The sequence below is a fragment of the Silurus aristotelis genome, assembly GCF_946808225.1.
Source record: "Silurus aristotelis genome assembly, chromosome: 16".
NCBI lineage: Eukaryota > Metazoa > Chordata > Actinopteri > Siluriformes > Siluridae > Silurus > Silurus aristotelis.
In genome coordinates this window covers 17,895,594-17,919,399 of record NC_139589.1, presented here as the reverse complement: position 1 = coordinate 17,919,399, position 23,806 = coordinate 17,895,594, and the positions used below count along the sequence as shown (strand labels likewise).

Genomic DNA, 23,806 nt, shown 5'->3' with positions numbered 1-23,806 from the left:
ACATTACAAAGGCCCTTTAAAAAAGGACCATGCGTTAGAAGGCAGGAGGAAGTTTTGAAGTTTATGAATTTCTATCTGTCTAACCAAAAGCAATAAAAGCAAACCATCTGTACCATATTGAATTGCATAGCATCATAATAGGGGTGAATTGTATCATGTCTCATCTGTAATTGCTTTATATACACTCCTGAACAAAATCTTAAGACGGTGGAAACAGTCCAAGTATTTGAATTTCGATCTGGTCAATCATTCACAGGTTGTAAAAACTTCTTCATAATGGCAAAAAAGGAAACAAGAGCATGAGACAAAAAATTGAGTAGGCAATTTATTGAAAACTGCATTTAAACTCAAACATGGTGTTCATCCGCTGATCAAAAGTTTAAGACCATAGCCTTTAAAATTAAAAATGTGTGCAAAAATATGGCTTTAATGTCATGATGATCTGATGGCAAAAGCAAAAAGGCTTTCTGTTTTTGAATGTGGCAGGATTGTTAAGCTGCACAAGCAAGGGGTCTCGCAACATGCCATTGCTGCCGAGGTTGGATGCAGTAAAACAGTCATCTTAAATTTCGTAAAAAATCCTGAGAGTTATGGGAAAAAATAATCCGGGCTGTCCATGAAGACACAGGCCGATCCTCGACCCAAATTAAGGCCCTTACTGATGCTGACTGGAGCCCTATAACCATAAGACAGCATCTGCGAGAGAAAGACTTAAACAACAAAAAATATATTCGAAAGCCATGTCTGCTCCCATACCACAGACTTGCCCATTTGGAATTTGCAAGGGAGCACCAAACATGGGACATTGAAAGATGAAAGAAAGTTTTATTCTCGGACAAGAAAACATTTTAGCTGGATAGTCCTGATGGCTTCCAACAATACTGGCATGACAAGGAGATCCCACTAGAGATGTATTCTACATGGCACAGTGGAGGAGGCTCTAGTATGATCTTGGATGGAGCTTCAGGTTGTGCAGGGGCCTCAAACGGCAGCTGGCTATGTAGACATGTTGCAGCAGGCATCCCACTTGACCCACTTGGGCCCTTGTCTGTGTGGTAATTACTGGGTTTCTTACCAGGACAAAACTGAAGTTCACAACACCCGTCTGACGAAGGACTTCTTCCAGTACAGTAACGCTGCACTTCTGGACCATCAAGCATGTTCCACCTATTTAAATCCCATTGAGAATGTTTTGGGTTAGATGGCAAGGGCAGATTGCAAAAACGGACGTCAGTTCCAGACTGTTGATGCCCTTCATGAAGCCATCTTCACAACATGGAGCAACGTTCCAACCAGCCTCCTGGAAACAGTTGCATCAAGCATGCTGAAACAAGTGTTTAAAGTTATGAACAAGAACGGTGGGGTTACGCACTACTGAGCCCTTTTTTTGACACTTTTAGTTTTGTTGTGGGGATTTTTAGGCTATGGTCTTAACTTTTGATTAGCTGATGAACAGGCTGTTTGAGTTTAAATGCAGTTTTCAATAAATTGCCTACTCCCTGTTTCTTTGCCTCTTGCTCCTTTTTTTTCTTTTAACATTTAGAAGCAGTTCTTACAGCCTGGTTATGATCCACCAGCGCGAAATGCGAATACTTGCAAACTTCAGATTTTGTTCAGGAGTGTATATCTTTAATGTATAGTATCGTTTGCTGTGCATCGAGATGTAAATCACATCGGCCTCACTTAGGGAGATGCACATCACTAATGTATATACAATTATTGACAGCATACAGTTTTTTTGGGAAATTTTCATGTTTTATTATAAAAAGAGCACATACAAAAAGGATCATGTACAAGCTTTAAAGAAAAAAAAACAACCAACAAACAAAACATTTTGGGTTTAGCGATGCCACTTTTTAAAATCATTATTAGTAGTAGTAATAAATAAGGTACAAAAATTCCACCAAAAGATTATTTCACGCAGAGCTTTTTACTTAACCAGACATCTAACAGCAGTCTCTTCAGCAGGAGGCGCTATTGCTTTAATATGAATGATAAATATTCTAATTCTATTTTTTTTTGTTTTATTTCTGCTAGAAAATCCTCTAGTGAAAATAAAAACACCCACAGCTGGACAGCATGTGGCACCCCTGTCACTGGCACCTTCTGGAAATTTGTTCTTATTCAATGCAAGCAGCAGCAAAAAAAAAAAAAAAAAAAAAAAACTAACAAACAACAACAAAAAAAATCAATTAATCCTCTGAAATATTAGTAGAATATCTGTGCTTTTTTATTTTACTTGTACATTTCTACTTCTGTTGTGTAATATATTCAAACCTGAGTAAAACATGCAGTTTTTTAAAAATCATTTGTGCTTTTAATGTTAATCCTGACCCTGCACTACAGAATGCTGATGTCCTCTGGCAGACAGACAAAGAGAAAAATAGAAAAAGAGGGCTTGTCAGAATGCCTATGAAAAAGGTGTTTCTAAAGTAGGAAAAAAGATAAGCATTGACAAGTAAAGATAGTGCAAGAATGTGAGGCAGAAAGATAAAAAATAAAAGAATAATAATAAAAAAAGAGGAAATGCAAAAGTTAGAGTTATTTTGAGAACAAAACATCAGGTAGAAAAAATAGATTGAGAAAAAAAGAGACAAAAAAGAGGGAAAATAAGAGGCAAATATAATGGATATTGCCAGAGTGGTCGGAAATATGCCAGTGAGAGGGTGGCCCCGAGAAAACTAAGAGTGCAAACAGGACAGTGAATCAAAAACCAAGAGCACTTGCACTCCGCCACCGCATATGGTCAATCAGCAAGCGGAATGTCAGTGAGGTCACAGCACCAAGGAAGAAACACGCACAAACACAACCACCCGCATGCGAAAAAGCATTCCTGCAAAACCAACTCAAACATGAGGTAAGAGTCTTACTCCATTTTTGTGTTTTCTCTAAATAAATAAAATATGGTTCAAATAAAAAAGAAAAACTATACAAAATTAAATATGTACCCACAATATCTACAGTTAGTAATAAATTATGATTGTTAAATACTTAAGGCATTTCAACGGACAAAACCCTGTGTAAACTATCAACACGAGCCAACATCCACCAATCGGCACACAAGGAGCAAAAGAGGAAGGTATAGAGTTCAAATGAAGACTTTCTTGGCAGCAAAAAAATTCTGTTTTTGGGAAGCACTTAAAAGAAAAAAAAAAAGAAATAATAAAAAAAAAAAAAAGAAGAAGGATTACGGTTATAGCCATATGGGATGGTCTGGACTAAGTAATATGGTATAAATAACATCTCTCTCATAGATCTGTTTGGGTTAAGCAATGTGAGATGCTTGAGTTTCCGGATGACGAGAACACTGCTTTTGTATGGGTTGTTCTGTTATGCAACAACAACAACAACAACAACAACACACACACACACACACACACACACACACACACACACACACACACACACACACACACACACACACACACACACACACACACACACACACACACACACACACACACACACACACACACACACACACACACCTTGGTCAGTCTTAGTGGTGGATACCGAGTACAACCCAGGGACACATGGCACAAGGTGGGAATACACCCTGGGAATACATGGGGCACCAGTCCCTCGCTATCCACCAGCAAACACATTCACACTCATTCACACTTAGGAACAATATGGCATTGCCAATCTGCCTGCCAGAAAGTAACAGTGGAGGACACCAGGGAACCCATAAGTAACCCAAAGTAAACAGGGGGAGAGCATGTACACACTCCACATAGACTGTAATACAAGGTCAGAATCAAACCGAAGACCATGGAAACGTGTTGCCCCGTTTTTCAAGATCATTACATTTTAAACTTTCAAATGAAAGTACCATGTTCCCTAAATGCAAGTGAGAAAGTGAGAAAGCCATATAAAACTAAAAGCACTTGACAATCCTCAGTTCTTGTTCCGTCCCCTTGTTTGCTTGCATGCAATTGGTGGATGCTCCTCCATCACAGCACATTCTAAAACAGTTGTTCTAGCAATACAGCATAGCAACCAACATAGCAACCAGCATAGCGACCAGCATAGCGACCACGAGGGGAGACCCGTCACGCACAAAACACACACACGCACAGTTTAATGTACAAGCTCGACTGCACCACCCCTGCTCCCCCAAAACACTGCATGTTTAAATACCAATAATAAATAGTTTAACCATGGCAATAAAGCACCAGAGAGAGAGGCTGGGCGATTTAGCTACGCTCACATGTGCTTCTTCAGTAGGCATTTTGGGTCAAAGATCATGGCAGGGTTTCACACGCATTTACTCACTCACTCACTTACTTGCGCTACATCAGTCTGCTAGTGTTACAGATCATCACAGCTTAAAGGGGCTAATATACACTCATGCAGATTTATGTTCCACAGATGCAAACGCACACACACACACACACACACACACACACACACACACACACACACACTTAGGCGTACACACAACTGCCCAAACACAGAGGCATGCAGCTACTACATTGGAGAGCCCTGCCCCTATCTACACACCCACCAAACACAATGTTCCCTTGTCTCCTAACTTCCTGGACTGGAGATGCCGCCTCACCCTTGTTTAAATAAATTCTGGCAGATGCTTCTGTTATGTCTCTCATTTTTTTGCTTTAATTTCTTTGTTGCTTTGATGTGTAATTTTGGCTTTTCTATAAGAATGTTAGTGCACAGCTAACTAGTTCCTATAATCTTCCACACTGAAGCACACACACAAGGTAGTCTCTCACATACACACTACTGAAATAGCTGCAGCATGACAGAAATGCACACACACCTGCTCTCAAGCAGCAGTTAAGCATATGTGTGTGTCGTCTGCAAGCTCAGAGTCTTGCAGACCCTGACTAGAGCTTGTATAAATTCTTCCATTAGGGGCATGGCTTTAGAATTATGAAAACACACACACACACACATATACACATACACACACACAGATGCTACTAATACACTCATACACACATGGACCAGATTACTCTTTATATCATCCATCCACTGTTAAACCTGTGTGTGTATGAGAGAGAACAGTAATATAGTCTCATTATAATCAGTGAAGTGTGAGGATAAGATATGAGACGTTTACTGACTTGATGGATTGTGTGTGTCACTGTTGTACATGTAAGGTATAATGCTTAACTGAATGCATTGTAAGCCCCTAAGTACAGTAGAGAGAGTATGTGTGTGTGTGTGTGTGAGTGTGTGTGTGTGTATGTGTGTGTGTGTGTGTGTGTGTGTGTGTGTGTGTGTGTGTGTGTGTGTGTGTGTGTGTGTGTGTGTGTGTGTGTGTGTATCAATACTTAGGCTTTTGGTAGCATGAATACAAACAGGTTTTGTGTCTGTGAGTAGATCTCTATAAACTGTTGCAAGGATGTGGTTGTGTGTGTCCTTGTGCTTATTTGAGCTGAATTTGTATGTCTATGTGCTTGAATTCATAAATGTGAAAAGAGTCAGTGTTTGGGCGTGTTTCAGCTCTCAGGTGTGAGTTGTGTCTGGATGTCCACTCTGCATATGGGACACTTCCTGCTGGTGGCCAACCACTGATCCACACACACCTGATGGAAGAGGTGCATGCAGGGCAATCGTCTATAGAAAGAGATAAAAAGGGGGCGGGGGGGTGGGGGATGGATTACCATAAATGAGATTATTAAACTGAATGATCTTACATATAATGATTACAGTATATATTGAATGAATAATAATGTACTATTAGCAGATTGTGTTTTAACACAATCAAAAACATAGACAAGAAAATGTATCCACCAATGGAAAAATAAACTCTACAGCCTGCATGCTATAAATCCTTTTAATAGAAATAATCAATATTTACTATAGTAATATTTTTTTACTACTTATCAAAATATATATTACTGATATCAAAATATATGGGATTCTTAGCATGCAAGAATCCTAACTGAAATATATAGACATATGTCATTTTTAATTACATCGTTGTGATTTGTAAAAAAATATAAATTAAATAAATAAATATATATATATATATATATATATATATATATATATATATATATATATATATATATATATATATATATATATATATATATATATTATAAATATATTTATAATAAAGATTTTAGGTCTTTATCATTAAACGAATAATTAAACGAAATTATTGTTGTTATTATTATTACTATTACTATTATTAGTAGTAGTAGTAGTAGTAGTAATCAACCAAAAAAAAATTTGGGTCCAAACCCAGTTGTAGCCTTAGGTCCTTATCTCTCAACTGTACAATCTTATACTTGGTTGGTTGGTTTAAGATAAATAGGGGTGCAAACTGTACTATAGGAAAAATATACTGAACAGTATCTACCTTTTCTCAGGGTTAGAGAGCTTTTTTTAACTTAAGCAGCAGCTGGTTTCAAAAATTGCTCTTTAGGGAGCGAAAAGTATTCCTGCAGTGCTGGAGAATATGTTGTAATTAAAATAAAACAGGTCACGGGTGGTGTGTACTGTGTCAGTCAATGCAAGCCTAATTAGCATGCTTGTATGCAGATTATCATCATTTGACAATGCTGTGAATTTGACTGGAGGTCTTTGCAAAAACAATATATTTAGGTAGACAAATGGATTAGGGGTTGATGGTTTTTCTGAGCCCCATGAATGAACAAACTATTAAAATAAATAAAATATTGTACTCCCAAGAGTGAACTTCATACCTGACATCCTCGCCATCCTCAAGCATGGAGAGACAGATGGTGCATTTCTCATCTACGTCAGACTCCTCCTCATCATCATACAACTTCATCTCCAACGGCTTCCTCTGCAGACACAATAAAATAGTTGAGAGATGATGGACAGGGTATGAAGGGTTTGTTTATTTCTTTTCAAAGTGTGTATGTCTATGTGTGTACCTTCTTGTACTTGTGAGGGAAAGTAAACCTCTCAATGGTGGTCTGGATGGCTCCTCGGCTCACACTACCCAACCGATCCTCCAGCTGAAGCAGCTCCTAACACACACACAATTATTTTGCATATGTGGTAATTTTATTTGCTTTTACAAAGTGTGTTACATAACAGGTACAGGTGCATCTCAATAAATTTGAATATCATTAAAAAGTTAAAAAGTAATTTAATACAAAAAGTGAAACTTGTATATTATATAGATTCATCACACACAGACTGATAGATATTTCAAGTGTTTGTTTCTTTTAATTTTGATGATAATGGCTTACAGTTAATGAAAACCCAAAATTCAGTATCTCAGAATATTTGAATATTGTATAAAATTTCAATGTTGGAGACTCGTGGTGTCACACTCTAATTAGCGCATTAAATCCAAACACCTGCAAATGTTTCCTGAGCCTTTAAATAGTGTCTTAGTCTGGTTAATGCTACACAATCATGGGGGACTGCTGACTTGACAGTTGTCCAGAAGACCATCAGTGACACCCTGCACATGGAGGGGAAGACACAAAAGGTCATTGCTAATCAAGCTGCTGTTTACAGAGTGCTGTATCCAAGCACATTAATGAAAAGTTGAATGGAAGAAAATAATGTGGTAGAAAAGGTGAAATGAAGCCCATTCAAAAATTTGGGGAGATTCACAAAGAGTAGACTGCAGCTGGAGTCAGTGCTTCAAGTGCCACCATGCACAGACGTATCCATGGGCTACAACTGATGCATTTCTTGTAACGAGCCACAGGGTGTCTTACCTGGGCAAAGGACAAAAGGACAAAAAGGACTGGCCTGTTGCTCAGTGGGCCAAAGTCTTCTTTTCAGATGAAAGGAAAGAAGATGTTGCATTTCATTTGAAATCAAGGTCCCAGAGTCCAGAAGAAGAGAGGAGAGGCCAAGAATCCAAGCTGCCTGAGGTCCAGTGTAAAGTTTTCACAGTCAGTGGTGGTTTGTGGAGTCGTGTCATCTGCTGGTGTTGGTCCACTGTGTTTTATCAAGTCCAAGATCAGCACAGCCGTCTACCAGGAAGTTTAAAAGCACGTCATGCTTCTTTCTGCTGACCAACTTTATGGAGATGCTGATTTCATTTTTCAGCAGGATTTAGCACCTGCCCACACTGCCAAAAGCACCAAAAGTTGGTTAAATGACCATAGTGTTGGTGTGCTTGACTGGCCAGCAAACTCACCAGACCTGAACCCTATAGAGAATCTATGAGGTATTGCCAAGAGGAAAATAAGAAACAAGAGACCAAAAAATGCAAATAGGCTAAAGGCCACTGTCAAAGAAACCTGGGCTCCCATGCCACCTCAGCAGTGCCACAGACTGATCACCTCCATGCCATGCCGAATCAACGTAGTAATTAAAGCAAAAGAAGCCCCTACTAAATATTGAGTACGTATACAGTAAATGAACATACTGTCCAGAAGGCCAACAATTCACTAAAAATGTTTTTTTGATTGGTCTAATGAAGTATTCAAATTTTTTGAGATTTAAATTGGTGGGTTTTTGTTAATTGTGAGCCAAATTCATCACAATAAACAACAAGAAATAAACATTTGAAATATATCAGTCTGGGTGTGATGAAGCTATATAATATAAGAGTTTCACTTTTTGTATTGAATTACTAAAATAAATTAACTTTTTAATTTATTGAGATGCACCTGTATGTGTAAGTGTGATACCTCATAACTCTCTCGTACAGCAGAAGCATGTCGACTGGGGCTTAAACTCTGCAAAGCCAGTAGGTGCAGCTGGGGATATGGATAATTCCTTACCTCATGGACAACCTGCACAAACAAGCACAATTTATGGTCAATCAATAATCATGAGATATTTTTTTTTTTTACATGTCACATCTGGCTTTTGTCAAGATTTGGGTTAGTCTGTACAGACTTTTTACTCTCTTTCTTTGTGTTTTTACTTTTTACCCACCAGAAGTCACCATTGTATCCCTGTGTCCCTCATTTGTTATCTGTTGTTTTAACCTATATCTCATCACTCCTGTGTATATTTAAGTTTCCCCTTTGTCAGTTCTTGGCTTGATTGTTGATGTTATGGTGTATGTTGCTTGAGTTTTGGCGTGCCTGTGTCTACAGTTCTATTTGCAAGTAGCCTTGTGTAAGTTCTTGTTTTTGAGTAATTTGTTTTCCTTTTGAGTTGTGGATTTCCTTTTGCTCTGCTTTTTTCTAGACAAGAATTTGAGTATTTTTTCCTTCGATTTGGAAAGCTTTTGTGTTGTCTTTTTGGGACCTCCTTTTGTGGAAACTGTTTTGCTTTTCTCTCAAATTTTTTAACTTTCTAATAAAATTTTTTTTTACATTTTTTAATATGTCTCTGTATTTGGGTTCACGTTCCCACTTGTGGTAGACTGCTAGAGACCCAATTTCGAATGTAGCCAACACTGGTTTGAGCCCAGATCCTGACACCCTTGAGCAAGCAAAGCTCAAAGTAAGTGATTTCAAGTTGCTGCTGTTTGGGGCCTTTGAGCAAGAACCTAAATTTACTATAAGAATCTTAAAATACTGCCTTATAAGTTCTTTCGTTCTGTTTAAGTATCTGCTTGTGAGTACTCATCTCTCATTATCTGCTGCTGTGAATGGTTTCACATGGACACCCTTAAAATTGCACTTCTACTTCTAGTACTAGTTTCTACTGCATGTTCACTTTATAATCTGTACTGAATACTATACATATGTATTTAGGAAATGCTGTTGGAATTAGACAGTCATAATACAACCCTTTCAACACACTTACTAGTAAACTTATCTTTATAGGGTTAAAGTTACATCAAAAACAGAAGGATTTTTTTTTTGTTTGCTTGTTCATAAATAGTATGTGAGCAAGGTGTTGGGCTACTGTGACTAAATATGATACATTTTTCCACATCAAAACAGTACTCACATGCAAACACACTCTGTACTCACCACTTGCGTTGACGAAGTATTCCGTGGAAAGTGGTGCATTCTAGGAGAGGCGATGTAGTGCTGGTAGGGCTGTGGAATCTGCTGCAGCGAGTACTGATGTGACAAACCAGCATCCACACTCAGATCCCTGATAGAATGACAAAACAAACAAAAAAACAGGATATGACAAGAATTACAGGCAGTAAGTGCTAATCAGTGCCCCTTTCTCATTAATGCTTGTATATGTCTTTTTGAATTGATTTGTGTCATAAACTTACCAGTCAGTGCCCTCTGCCAAGTATCTGGGCTGTTGTGTCATTGGCTGAGGAATGTGCATTGGCGGGGAATAATCATATCCTGGGCGTAACCGGTGTGTGTTGATGGGAACACGCTCTTGTGTGCGTCTGTCAAAAAAGTCACATATTTAATAATATTATGTGATTATAATGTGCCAATACTATGTAATTTCGTGTTTGTGTGATGCTGCTAGAAGAAAATGTGCATAATACATGAGCTACTGTTCAATGCGCATGTGAAAACATACACTATGCGCTTTTGTACCTGCGCTGCAGTAGCTGCTGCTGTATGAGGTATTGCTGCTGTAAGGCCTGAGGTAGGAAAGTGGGTGGAACTTCCTGGTATTGTGGGGCCGCAAGGCCAGTTGGCGGGAACTCAGTAGAAAGTGGTGTGGCCAGGTGGAAATGTCGGCAGGACGTAGCATGGCTGTGTTGGTTCCTGCTGAAATGAGTACCTGCACAGAATAACCAATCAGAGGTTACAGTGTCGAAACAATCATTCAATGACAAGAGTGTGAGAACTGATCATCAGAGAGCATAGATATGATTGGAAACAGCATGCCCTCGGATGTCCCAGATTGTCATTGTTTATATTCTATCATGATCCTTTTGACACTAGTCACCTGGGTCATGTGTGTCAGGGGTCAAATTGTAACAGGAGCATGGACATCTGCTGGCCCCTGAGGGTTGGGCTGGGAAACTCTGCTTTAGTGAATTTTGTCAGTTGAAAAAAAATGAAAAAGCAGCAGAGAGCCAACCAATGGACAATTAGGAAAATTTACTCACATGACCAATTACATAAAGTGCATAAATAAACAGAGGATACTATAATAAAATAAAATGTTTATAATTTTGTATTTAATGTTTATTTTTATTACTCCTGAAATCAATCTATCTATCTATCTATCTATCTATCTATCTATCTATCTATCTATCTATCTATCTATCTATCTATCTATCTATCTATCTATCTATCTATCTATCTATCTATCTATCAAATAAACTGACTAAGAATAAGGTTTGTGTGTGTTGCTAAAAGCTTTTTTCTTTATTCCAGTTGGGGAAAGACTAAACTGTGCCAATTAAACTCATAGTATTAATCCACTGAAAACCCACATCCTGCTGCATTAAATGCACTGGGTAAGAGAGGTCTATATAATGACTTTTACTGCATAGGTCATCTTTTTTTAATCAGGAACATTCATGTATTTGTAAACAGTAATAAATCAGAGAAAAATAAAGTGCAGAGCAATGCTGCCATATCACTCTCATACTAGATGCAAAATTTGTAACCATACACTATAAAGACACTAGTCAGACACAGTTAAATATATATGCACGCACACATTATATATATATATATATATATATATATATATATATATATATATATATATATATATATATATATATATATATATATATATATATATGCGTGTGGTTATATACTGTATATACACATTATATACTGTATGTGTGTGTGTGCCACTTTATCCCCTTTATAGCAATTCACAAAAGTATATTTCCACTTGCTCTGTATTAATGCACTGATCTAACCAATTAGTTTTTGTCAACTGAAAACATGGCAGCAAACTTTAGCTTTCACTAGGTTAGTGGGTTAATGGATTTTTCATTTGCCCAGCCCTGCTTCTGTAACAGTAGCTCTGAGTGTGAGATTTCAGCCTCAGATGGTGAAAAACAGGTGAAGGAAAAGTGAGAGACAGATTAAGAGAGAAAGGCCAGCAAAGGTCATGGTTTTGCAGCTGTTGCTTTTTGGTGTGTAAGGTTTGGGTAGGACCATTTTCTGATGACATAGGACAAAGTCTTGTTTAACCCTAAAGTATTTTAGCATTACCAGCATTAAGAGAAGTATAGCAAAAAAATACAGTATATGCTTAGACTATATATCATTTAGTATTTACTCAATACTCAATACATATTTTGAATATATTATTTCATTAGGGGTGAAGTAATTTTGTTTATATATAGTTTTATATAAGTTTGTTTAGTCTCTGCCTCGCACTTTGGGTGCATTTTTAATTATTATTATTGATCTTAAAAACATACCCAACAATGCGAGGGGTATAAAAAAAATTTATTAATAAATAACAAAAAATTTATTTTAGCGTGTCATGGTGGCTACTCACTCTGTAACGGAAATAAAATTTGTTTTGCTCATGCATGAAAATGCTAAAGAAGTGGCAGCGCTATGGATTCTTTAGCATTTTATGTCCAGCTTCAAGAATTTGTCTTAAAACGAGAAAATTCAAACAATTCCAGATATCGAGGGATTGACTGAATGAAGGATGGAAGGAATGAAGACATTTGTTGAAGTATGCTGAAAGAAGTAGAAAAATTAAGTAGATCATATCTTTTGAAAGTTAAATATTAAATGTTAACACACACACACACACACACACACACACACACACACACACACACACACACACACACTTACATACACATATGTATTTTCATATTTCCATTTATTACATTTTATTTAATTATTTTAATTTGTGTCAATGTAACTGATTACTCGATTTAATAAAAAAAAAATTATTGCAATAATTCGATTTATTCTCTTTTATTTTTTAGAAAATATTAAAAAAATATTATGTTTTATATTATTTAACCAAGCAGGCATTTTCTTTAAAATTGTTTAAAAAATGTAAACTATTGATGTTCACAAATGTTAATAATAATAACCTACATTAATTAAAAAATGACAAGCAATTGTATGTTTTTAATTTCTTTCCCCTAACCGTACCGAAATTTACCCGAACTATAAATTCTGTGTACCGTTACACCCCTATATTCGAAATATATTTTCAGTTTAAATGCTGCACTGTATAGTGTACTGCAGGTACACTGACCTCAAGTGTCAACTCCATACTACTGTATTCTCTAATGAGTAAATTTGACAGTTTACATAGAAATTACATGAACTAAATAAATAAATAAATAATTACATTAAACATAAATGGCTTGTAGGCAAGTATTTGATGTACCGGTTTTAATTAAATCTCAGATTTCGATGATAATGCGCACTACATATAACTAGATACAGAATATTACCTGCACTCTCATGTGTGCAAGGATTAATAGAAAAACATCTAGAGTTAGTACAATGACAAAATAACAAAATAAAACTTACCTGCATGAAATTGCATATTAAGAAGTCAAAATGCAATCACTTGCTGGTTTTTATGATGCGCCTATTAATTTATATATTTTATATATATATATATATATATATATATATATATAAAATATAAATTATATATACACACTATATTTCCAAAGTACTGGGTCACCTGGTCATAAGAATAGTATTATTTTTGAGCATTGCATTCCACATTTAGTCCCAATTTGCTCTTATAATTCCCTCCACTCTTCTGGGAAGATGTTCCACTAGATTTTGGAGTGTGCTTATGGATATTTGTGTTCATCAGCCACAAGGGTATTACAAAAGGCAGGTACTGATGTAGGTGAGGAGACCTGGGGTCCAGTCAGCTTTCCAATTAATCCCAGTGGTGTTCAGTAAGGATGAGATCAGCGCTCTATAGCAGGCCACTCAAAATCTTCCTCTACAAAGTATGTAAACCAGATCTTCAAGGAGCTCACTTTGTGCACAGGGGCAATGCCATGCTGGAACAGGTTTGGGCTTCCTAGTTCAAGTGAATGCAAAATTCTGTTATAGCGCATCTGAAGACATTCTAAACAGTCGAGTGCCTCCACTTTTGTTTGGAAAAGAACCACATATAGCAGGAAAGGTCAGGTGACCCAATACTTTTGGCAATATAGTGTATGTGTGTGTGTGTATATATATATATATATATATATATATATATATATATATATATATATATATATATATATATATATATATATATATATATATATATATATACACACATATACACACACACACACACACACACACACACACACGTGTTTATTTCACACATATTCAAATGACATTCCTTTTGTTGACTTTCTTCTCCTCTGATGTTGGAATTATTCCATTGTTTATTGTTTTTGGTGCAATACTTGAAAAGGCATAAATGCTCCATCTCCAAAGTGACAGATAAACCTGATCTGTATCTGCCAGCCAGTTGTTCTGAATCTATGCAATATAGGATTGGACAATCAATATCCCATTTCTTTTTACGGTCTGACAAAAAAAAATAAAAAAATAAAATTTTTTAAATATTAGCATGTCAGGAAAGGAATATTTTAGGGAAATATATTGTACATCTGCTTCATTAGATAAAAAAATGTGTAAAGCACAGTACTCACTGTCTTTATAGTGATCCAACGTAAATATTTCAAGCTTTAATTCTGTTAAACAATTTACAGTCATATTGCAAATTAAAACTGTTAAGGAACCACTTTAAATTTTAAGAAGTCAAATGATATTTTAGATGTTAGAGAATGCATTTAGAAAAACTGAAGGTTAAAACTCACTTATATGAACTCATTGAATGAATATAATGGTCTAAATAAATGACATTTATCTTATTATAGTTTTGAATTGAAACAAGATTCAGAGATTAGATCACAGTGCTTTTATCAGACTAATAAACCTCTTGTCATATCCTTGTCCTTTTTATAATATTGTCTTTACTCTAATACGTGTGCTCATTAACTTGTTAACCGTTTATAGAGAGTAACACTTTAGGTTTGTGGTGAAGCTAAAACCTATTCCAAGAACATTTGGTGTAATGCAGATGACCCTGTCCATCACAGAGCATCTCACACATGCATTCACACACTCATTTTCAAAAAACGCTGTAAGGCTACAAAACTTGGCCCTGCATACATTCAATTATGCTGTTATTTGCCGAAAAAGTCACATTCATTTAAATAATTTAGTTCCACTAGATAAGTTTATATGCAAATTGGGATGCAAAGAAAACATCAGCCGTAACATTAAAACCACTGACAGGTGAAGTAAATCACACTGATTATCTTGTTACACTGGCACCTGTCAAGGGGTGGGATATATTAGGCAGCAAGTGAACAGTCAGATCTCAAATAAGATATGTTGGAAGCTGGAAAACCAGACAACCTTGAGAATTAGTTTAACAAATTATGACTGTTTTTGACTGAATATCATTAAAACAGCAGGTCTTGTTGAGTGTTCAGTATGCAGTGGTAAGTACCTAGTGCAAGTTGTCCAACAAACAACTTCTGAACGGGCAATAAAGTCATCAACACCCAAGGCTTATTTATGCTAATGAAGGCATCTGGTCTGATCCCACAGAAGACCTTCTGTAGCACAAATTGCTGAAATAGTTCATGCTGGCTATGATAGAAATGTGCACCAGTGCACTACAGCAGATCGTCCAAAGTGCCCATGCTGACCCCTGTCCACCATCAAAATGTGCTCACAAAGGGCATGTGAGCAGCAGTGAGGACAATGAGGCAATGAAATAAGGTGGCCTGGTCTGATGAAACTCATTTTCTTTACATCATGTGGATGGCCAGGTACATGTGGGTCACTTACCTGGGAAAAAGATGGACCAAGGATGCACTATGGGAAGAAGGCAAGCCTATGGAGGCAGTGTGATGTTCTACTATGAAACTTTGGTTTCTAAAATTCATATGGATGTTACTTTGACATACGTCACCTATCTAAACATGGTTACAGACCAATCACACCTTTTCAATTGTCATACCAAATGAAAGTGACTCCTTTCAAGCAGGATAATGTGCTCTGCCAAATTATGTAATCACTTGTTAAGGAACAGTTTAAGGAAAATGAAAGAGTTCAAGGGTTGGCCTCCAAATTCCACAGATCTCAATCTGATTAAGCATATGGGGGTTGCATGAATCTAATTGATAGAGGCTCCAATTTGCAATAGGACTTAAAGGATCTTCTGCTAACAGCTTGGTGGCAGATAAAACAGTACAACAACAGTGGCCTTGGAGTCCATACCTTGATGGGCAAAGGCTGTTTTGGCTGCACAGTGGAGATCTACAGAATGTTAGGGGGGTTTCAATGTTATGGCTGATTGGTCTATATACATATACACCGTATGTATAGCTGGAATGACAAAACAGATCTACTTGACTTAAAATGAACAAATCCTATTAAACCTTGATATTCTGTCTTCGATTGTCAGATTACATTACCTATGTGTATTTTGTTGTGTACTAAATGAAAATGTACTCGAGTGCAAAAACACGGATTGTAAAATAATTTAGAAGTGTCGGTGACAGCAGGACTGTGCACAATGCCTTACATAAGCATTTACTCCCTTTCAATTTTTTAAATTTTTCTACAACCTGGAACGGAAATTGGTCATCATTCTACAAAAATAGCTCAGAATATTTGTTTCTTTAGAACAGCAGGGCAGAAACTGTACATAGACTAGTTATACCACAAACACACCTCAAAGCTGGGATTCATGGAAGAGTAGTGACTCATATGAAATCATGTTTGCCAGAAAACTTTATCTTCTGGCAAACATATATAGCCAGAAGACTATATACTCTGTGTATATATAGCAAAGGGCTCTTTGGTCCAATGAAACAAAAAAATGAAACAGCAAACCAACACTGCTCATCACACTGAGACACTCTCCCTCTAGTGAAGCAAGGTGGTGGTGGCACAATAATAGAACTTAACACTGGCCTCTTGGGTGCCTAAAGTTGTGAATATTTGTTATAACCAAACCCTGAATGATACATTTTAAGACTTTTTTTTTTTTTTTCAAAACATTTGATAGCTCCTTCATGGCACTGTAGGGTCAAAGTAGGGTCATTTTTCCCATAAAAAACAAACAAACTGTAATTGATAATTTTTTTAAAGATTCATCCCAGATTATTTCCTTTTTTTGATAGGTCTTTATGTAGCTGTACATTTACGTATACTCTCATATTCTCCAGACACTCTGGCTTTCTAAAAACATTCATATTACGAGTCCCTTTAGTTCAGCACACTTAGACACCATTCATCTAATTATGGCAGTTTTGATGGTTGCACTGGAACTAATTGAGTGTGTTTGACAGCAACGGAGGTGAATACTTCACAATCATAATTTATATATTTAAAAATCATTGTGATCTATACAGGTATAGAACTTACTGTGACTATAGCAATACAACAAAGCTATTAAAATTGTAAAATTTTCCTGAGGCAAATGTAGCAGCGTTTGCAGTATGATACGTTGGGACACTGCCAGGATGTACGCATCTCCTGCCTTGTGAGATGCCTTACTCTCGACAGCGCTCGAAAGAGTTTAGTTGTCTCATTGTTAGTGTATTTTTTTTTGTGTGTGTGTTTTTGGTGTTTCAAAGCCGAATTATAGCTCTTGCCTCTCTCCTTTTTATTTGCGTCGCCAGACACTTGCGTCCGGCTCAGCTCTCCACTTGCAAACCAGTGCTCGTCCACATGCCAGCTGCTACATACATACATACTGTACGGTACTGTAAATTGTTCTGTTTTGCTACATTATGTACTGTAATATGTTCAATTTTTAACAAATTACAGTATACTGCCCCACACTGATCACCTTTCTTTAAGACACCTCGGTAGGCTAGGCCATATCCCGACTCAGGAAACGGCCGGGACTACTCGACTGTCGCGGACTACCTGTATTGTAGTATTTAATTATAATGACACCACTGGCAATCTTCATCATAAAATCCCAAATAGGTGCATTTCAGTTCTAGGTTGTAACAATATACTGTATACAATATGGAAAAGTTCTAGTTTATCATCTATAACTACACACTACCGAAATCAACTTTCTCATTTAATAATAAAGATCAACTCCTAGACCTAAAAACATTAGTTTGAATTCTGGACATAAAGCATCCAAAACTTTTAGGCATGTTTCTAACACAAAAGGATCATGTGCTTGCAGAGAAGAGAAATGGGGAGATAAATTAAGGAAATAAGAGCGACAGATGCAAATGGAGATGTTTGTGGACTAAGTGGATGTAAACAGATCACCTATTTTTGTGACAGTAGATATCCCATGATTCAGTTTGGCAAGTAAAAAGGCTGAGAGCTGAGAAATTAATCTTGGGGAAGGGGCCAAAGAGGCCAAATAACTGGAAAGGGGTGGGGTTTTGAAGGGAGGTCACATGGAAATCAGCAGAGAAGACACTGAAGGTTAAGGAAAAAAACTACAGTCTTTATTGGAAAATATTAGTATGAGTGGAACCATGTGATACGAATAATAAGAATATTTCCATGCAAATAAAAAGAAGAGCCAATCATGCTCCATAAGGTTAAAACAACAGAAGCAGCATCCAATGGGTAGATGTGTATGCTACAGCACATATCAGTAGAGCAGGACATTTCTACACAAAGATACATTGGAGATTGCTGTTCAAATGTCAAACAGAAAGAAAAATTTCATTAATGAAAAATAAACATGATCATGCATTGAAGAGCCTAATACACAAACAAAAAGCCAAGAACCACAACCAAAGAAATAAAGACATTTCAAAACTCTAGGAAGATTTCTACAGCAGTGCAGTTCTAGGGATTCCTGTGATGTGGATGGCGTTCGCTGTGGCCGAGCTTGAGGGCACTAGAAATACTAGTGTAAGGCTCAATGTTGGGGTAGCAGGAAGAGGAATGTTGTGATATTTGGTGTGCTTAGTTGAGGTAAAGAGAGACATCTAAGAAATTTGGGGAATTTGTAGTGAATATCTTTAGTGCCCTGTTTAACTTGCTGTTTGGGTTTCATTTTGTAAAGTGTTTCATCTTTTATTTAATAACTACTTCATTGTAAATCACATTTTGTCTCTAACTTTTCTCACAGTGTAGCTTCAGACTATAATAAAAGTGACATTTGAGTTGAAAATGATATAATCCAATGCTGCATTTAAAAAAAAAAAAAAAAACCTCTTCTGAGGAAGACTGTCTCTATATCACAAGGTCAATTTTTTTTCAATCTGCTAAGATTCATCCTGAATGGGGTCTTCTTTGTATGTTCTTTTATATTACTATTATTACTGCAATGCTGCTGAATTCTGAACTCTTAATTAGTCAGAAAGCTAATTATTTTTCTATTACAGCAGCTCTGACAACCCTTCTGGTTACAAGGCAAATCACAGGTTTATTAACATCCTCTTCCTAATATTAGTTTAGAGCCACTCATTTCCCTGGCAGATGCTGCACATAAATTCAGCATCACAATAAAAAGTAAAAAAAATAAAATAAAATATAGGCAAATACTTTTTCCTCCAATTCAATATGTTTTTAAAATAAACTGCTTTATGTGAAGGTTTATTTATAGGTTTTAAAATGGTTATAGTATGGTGTCAGAAATGGGCAAGGGCCAGGGTGTTTTCTGCCAAAAAAAAAGTCTACAGGTCAGAGGATTATTTATCTACCATCTTCACCTCACACATTTGGTCCATAACAACTGACTTCCTTGGCTTTTCATAAAGGGCATGATGATCTTTAAATATATTTTCAATCATGCATGCTTTTGCAGGTTTGCAGCTAAGGTGTGAAGGCTGAAATTGTCCACTACAATTCGTCCAATTGCAAAATAAATAAATTCACAGGTGAGAAAAAAAAAAAGCCTTTGAGACAAAGCTTCAGATCATATAGATCCACTTAATGTTTAATAGATTTGGAACCATGTTAGAAATATGCCAATGCGGTGCTTTTTTATTAATGGCTTAAGCCTGGAAGGTTAGATTTGCAGAACTCAACACTTAAAGACAGGCTTAGATGGCTGATCTTGGCTTTGTATAGGTGTCTGGAAGCTTTGGATGAAAGCACTTAAGAATTCCGATCAGCTTCTATGTGGCTTCAGCTACCCGGATTTTAAATAATTTACTCGGGACAAGAAGCGAACGCATCCACTTCACAGAAATTTACAGGCTGGAAAAACAAAAAACAAAAATGTAAGTCTATATGCCATTGCTGAGGAAAACAAAATGGGACAATCACAATGATAATTGTTGACTGCTACAATGGGTTATCATCAACAATGACAGTTTTGAAACCAAGACAGCGGTGTCTTCTCAAAAAAAAAAAAAAAAAGAAGAAGAAAGGAGTGTGTTATTCTGCAGTCGCACACAGAAGGATACTGGATGAGTGGGAAGAAGGTTGGTTTTGGGTTTTAAATGCCAATGTCGTCTTCAGATGGAAAGAGGGGATGGAGGCAGAGGGAGGCAGAACACAGGCAGAGAGGCGATCGCTATAGCTACACAATGGAAGAGGGGAGAGAGGGAAGAATGATAGACAGAGGAAAGAGAGAGAGAGTGAGAGAGAAAAAGAGAGAGGGGGGAGAGAGAAGGGGGGGGGGTCGGTGTGATGCGGCATGTAGTGGCGGCCTCTGGACTATGGAACAAGGAAGGGTTTTTAAAATAAACAAAAAAAAAACAAAAAAAAAACAAGAGAACAGAAAACACAAGCACAATGAAATGCTTTTGCATGACCTGTGTACATCATAGTACAGTTTCATTACACAAAACAGCACAGATCCTGCATGTGGATTATTCTTTGATCTTAAATCTCAGTTCCTATTGTGTTTTTTCACCTTCCTTCAATTTTCTAAGAGGATATTTATTGTAATCAATCAATGAATAAATCAATCAATATAGTGTCCTGAGCCCTGTGTACTATTCAGCAGCATTTTGATGGTGGATTTTTTGATGGCAGTCTCCTGCATTTTTATCATATTTGCCATGCATTCTTTTAATAAATTATTATGTTTTTTAAAGCAAAACGTTTAATTTCCACGAACAATTATTATTATATTTAACAACCCAAGTAAACTGCAGCTGGGACACAAAAGATGCGGACTGCGGTTCTGTTTATAACCTCTGAGATCGCCATTAAATCACAGTATCAAATGATTTAGAGTGGGGCTTTTTTTTTTTATTGTACAGAGTGAACTCGCAATAACGTTAAATGTATATGCCGGATAGATTCGACTATTGTTGGATATCAAACGACTAAAAAAAGGTTGCATGAACCTCCTAGCCGACGTGCAGCAGAGCCAGTGCGATGTTTGAATTGTAAATGGCTGACTAATGAGTGCACTAAGTAGGGTACACACGCCGCGATGCCATACCCTATGTAGTGCACTGGAATACACAGAAGAAAGGCGTTTTATATTTGGCTACTGTCGTCGCTCGTTACGGCGCTTCGTGTTAGTAAGAGTAATAATAATTCAATTAAACAAAAAAAAACATAACGATACCTCTGCTTCTTACTGAACCAAACACGGGAAGAACCAGATATCCGACATGAACTAACACCATCCTGACTCCTTTTGCCCATGGACGCCGTCGGCTTCTCGTTCGCAGGGACCATTCAAAACGCAGCTGCCGAGACGCCGCGCGCACAAAGAGAGCACCAGCCAATCAGCAGCACCGCACTCGCTGCTTCGACCAATCACAGCCGCCCGATGCCTAGCGCCTCTCTGCGGACCTCCTGCAGGACCGCTCCAAAATACTGCAGCCGACAGAAGCAGCAGCAGCAGCTGCTGCTGCGCACAAAGACAGCATCCTCCAATCAGAGTCCAGAGATTTACTTCCGGCAGCTCTGGGTTCAGCCAATGGGGGCGCAGCCGGACAGCGCAGTGTGTTGTCGAAGCTGCCGTCGAGCCAAAAATACAGTGTGCGCTCGTGTGAATGACGTCAGTGAACAAGCGAACCGAGGAACGTACTGTGTCAGTTAACGCTAATGGATACAATTCTAAATTAATCAATAGATTCAATTCTAAACCAATCAAGAGATTTGATTCTAACTCAATGGATTCAATCCTAGACCAATCAATGAAATACATTTTAAATTAATGGATTAAACTCGAATTCATTTAATGGATTGATTTATAAATCAATCAATGGATTCAATTCTAAACCAATCAATGAATAAATTCTAAACCAATCAAAGGATTGAATTCCAAATCAATCAACTGATTGAACTCACTAAAAACTTGACTAGTACACATATCAGGGCTGGTTAAGCCACCGAAAAGACCTGTCAGTTTAATATAATAATAAAAATGGTTCAACAAGACTACCACAGGACAACCCTCAGATTTGTGTAGTGCCTGGAGAGCTGGATGAAACTGCATTGACTGCATACTCTCAACTGAAGTGTCTGTGGATAACTAGTAAAAAATAAAAGCTTGATTAGTCATACTGAGGATGACAATATGACAACGGCAAATGAACATTATTAAAAGTGATGTTTACTTATTGCCTGTTGCTTTACACAGCTAAAAGTACTGAAAATAAATACAAGTATTCACATTAAAGCCTGTTGAACTGAAATGTGAGGAATAAGGAAATGTGAGTGGTGGGCTTTCCTGACCACAGCAAACCCCATATGGCAGCTTTTGCCCATCCCCCATTCCCCCATTCCCCCACACACTATCATACACACACTTACAGAGGTCTGATTATCTCTGCTCCTTCTGTTCAGTCTGCCAGACGCAACACATGGTGCACAACCCCCTACACACACGTATGCGTACACACACACACACACACACACACACACACACACACACACACACACACACAGATACTGTACTGAAGCATAATTTTAAAATATTAACAAGAATTTTAAAAACTTAATTGTTTACTGGCAATTTATACTGTAGCTGCAGCTGTGATTACAACATAAATCAGCAATTACATTTTAGCAGTACACTAACACACAAACAACCAAAGCATCAGTCTGTTTGGTCATTTGATGTCTGATAAGATTGAAACAGACATTTTGAAAAAGATGAAATGAATATGCATAACACATCAAAACAAAGTAAATTTCAAACAGGATTAAATGTTTTATTAAATGTTTGATAACTTGTTGAATTCTTTATAACATTCTGTTGTGTGCCACATATAAATAGCAGCAGACAAAGACAAAGGAAGGGAAACACCTAATCAATTATACTTTATTTCTATATGCAAAATTATCAGTAGCAATTTGGCATATTCATTCTTGATTTCACTTATTAGTGGTATTCAGACTGAATAATTGTTTTCTTAATAACATGCACAAGAAAAAAGTGTTACCTATATCAGTCAATTCAACTGATCAGGTTTATATATCCAATCCAATCAGGATTTAACTGTTGATCTTTTTATACTACACAATGTAGTTAACACTATGGCTATCTGTGTGCAACAGAAAATGAATGTCGAAATTGAAAATAAGCACCGTGGCCCCTAACTAGGTAAAATGTTTTAATAAAAGAGTTTAAGCAAAGACTTGTTTTAAATGAAGCATCTATTTTGCTTCCCTAGGAGGCATGAATCCCATCTAATTAAAACGTACTACTTAAATAAATTAACCTGTTTCCTTCGCTAGTTATGTAAGCATCCGTTCCAGTCAAATTAATAAATACTAGTTATTTACTAACAAACCTACAGACATGTAATTATGTTATAAACAGCATGAAGTATTATTTTTTTTTTATTAAGATACATTAAACTTTCCCACTTTTAATATTTACTGTGACCATCATCCTATTCTTATAAAACCACATTAGATCTCAAGTCCAAATCCGTCCAAGTAAATAAAATTAATTTAAAGAAAAAAAATCAGCTAAATCAGTTATCTCAAGCATTTTGGTGGACTGTTTTTTTAAAGGCGCATATACATGTTCTGTAACATTTGTTTTTTCTGACAGTTCTTAAACATGTAAATTGTGGTATTTCCCATTATTGTGTTTATTTGAGTATTATATTTTT

The 23,806-nt window shown here is 36.8% G+C and overlaps 1 protein-coding gene and 3 long non-coding RNA genes across 5 annotated transcripts in view; 2 read left to right on the top strand and 2 right to left on the bottom strand.

The window, feature by feature from the left end:
- LOC310738697 overlaps positions 1 to 13,928 on the top strand; it is a 159,053-nt gene extending 145,125 nt beyond the window's left edge. The window contains exon 2 of the long non-coding RNA XR_014537137.1: positions 13,448 to 13,928. This is a non-coding gene — a long non-coding RNA (uncharacterized lncRNA). The remainder of the gene's footprint in view (positions 1 to 13,447) is intronic.
- LOC310738700 lies at positions 1,760 to 3,228 on the top strand. The gene is made up of 2 exons (XR_014537140.1): positions 1,760 to 2,857; positions 2,997 to 3,228. It is a non-coding gene; the product is annotated as an uncharacterized lncRNA (long non-coding RNA).
- ark2ca (arkadia (RNF111) C-terminal like ring finger ubiquitin ligase 2Ca) lies at positions 2,851 to 21,424 on the bottom strand. Of its 2 annotated transcripts, none has more exons than XM_083563917.1 (8): positions 21,301 to 21,424; positions 10,383 to 10,572; positions 10,100 to 10,225; positions 9,843 to 9,969; positions 8,601 to 8,705; positions 6,876 to 6,971; positions 6,681 to 6,784; positions 2,851 to 5,583 (listed from the first exon to the last, which is right to left on the bottom strand). In XM_083563917.1, the coding sequence occupies exons 1-8, from the start codon at positions 21,359 to 21,361 to the stop codon at positions 5,466 to 5,468; spliced, it is 927 nt and encodes a 308-aa protein (XP_083420043.1). In that variant the 5' UTR covers positions 21,362 to 21,424; the 3' UTR covers positions 2,851 to 5,465. The 2 variants fall into 2 exon arrangements, with proteins under 2 accessions (XP_083420043.1, XP_083420044.1); XM_083563918.1 differs by having other exon boundaries at positions 8,619 to 8,705.
- On the bottom strand, positions 18,244 to 20,298 carry LOC310738698. Its single transcript, XR_014537138.1, has 2 exons — positions 20,183 to 20,298; positions 18,244 to 20,002 (listed from the first exon to the last, which is right to left on the bottom strand). It is a non-coding gene; the product is annotated as an uncharacterized lncRNA (long non-coding RNA).
- Positions 21,425 to 23,806: the final 2,382 nt, after the last annotated feature.

What these genes read in the sequence shown, in the direction of transcription:
- ark2ca (XM_083563917.1), bottom strand. Translation starts at nt 21,361, where the DNA reads ATGGTGTTAGTTCATGTCGGATATCTGGTTCTTCCCGTGTTTGGTTCA. An exon ending in TGGTTCAGTAAGAAGCAGAG is followed by an intron (nt 10,573 to 21,300) that starts GTATCGTTATGT and finishes TATTCTGTGCAG; the next exon opens with GTACTCATTTCAGCAGGAAC. An exon ending in CTGTACGAGAGAGTTATGAG is followed by an intron (nt 6,972 to 8,600) that starts GTATCACACTTA and finishes TGTGTGTGTTAG; the next exon opens with GAGCTGCTTCAGCTGGAGGA.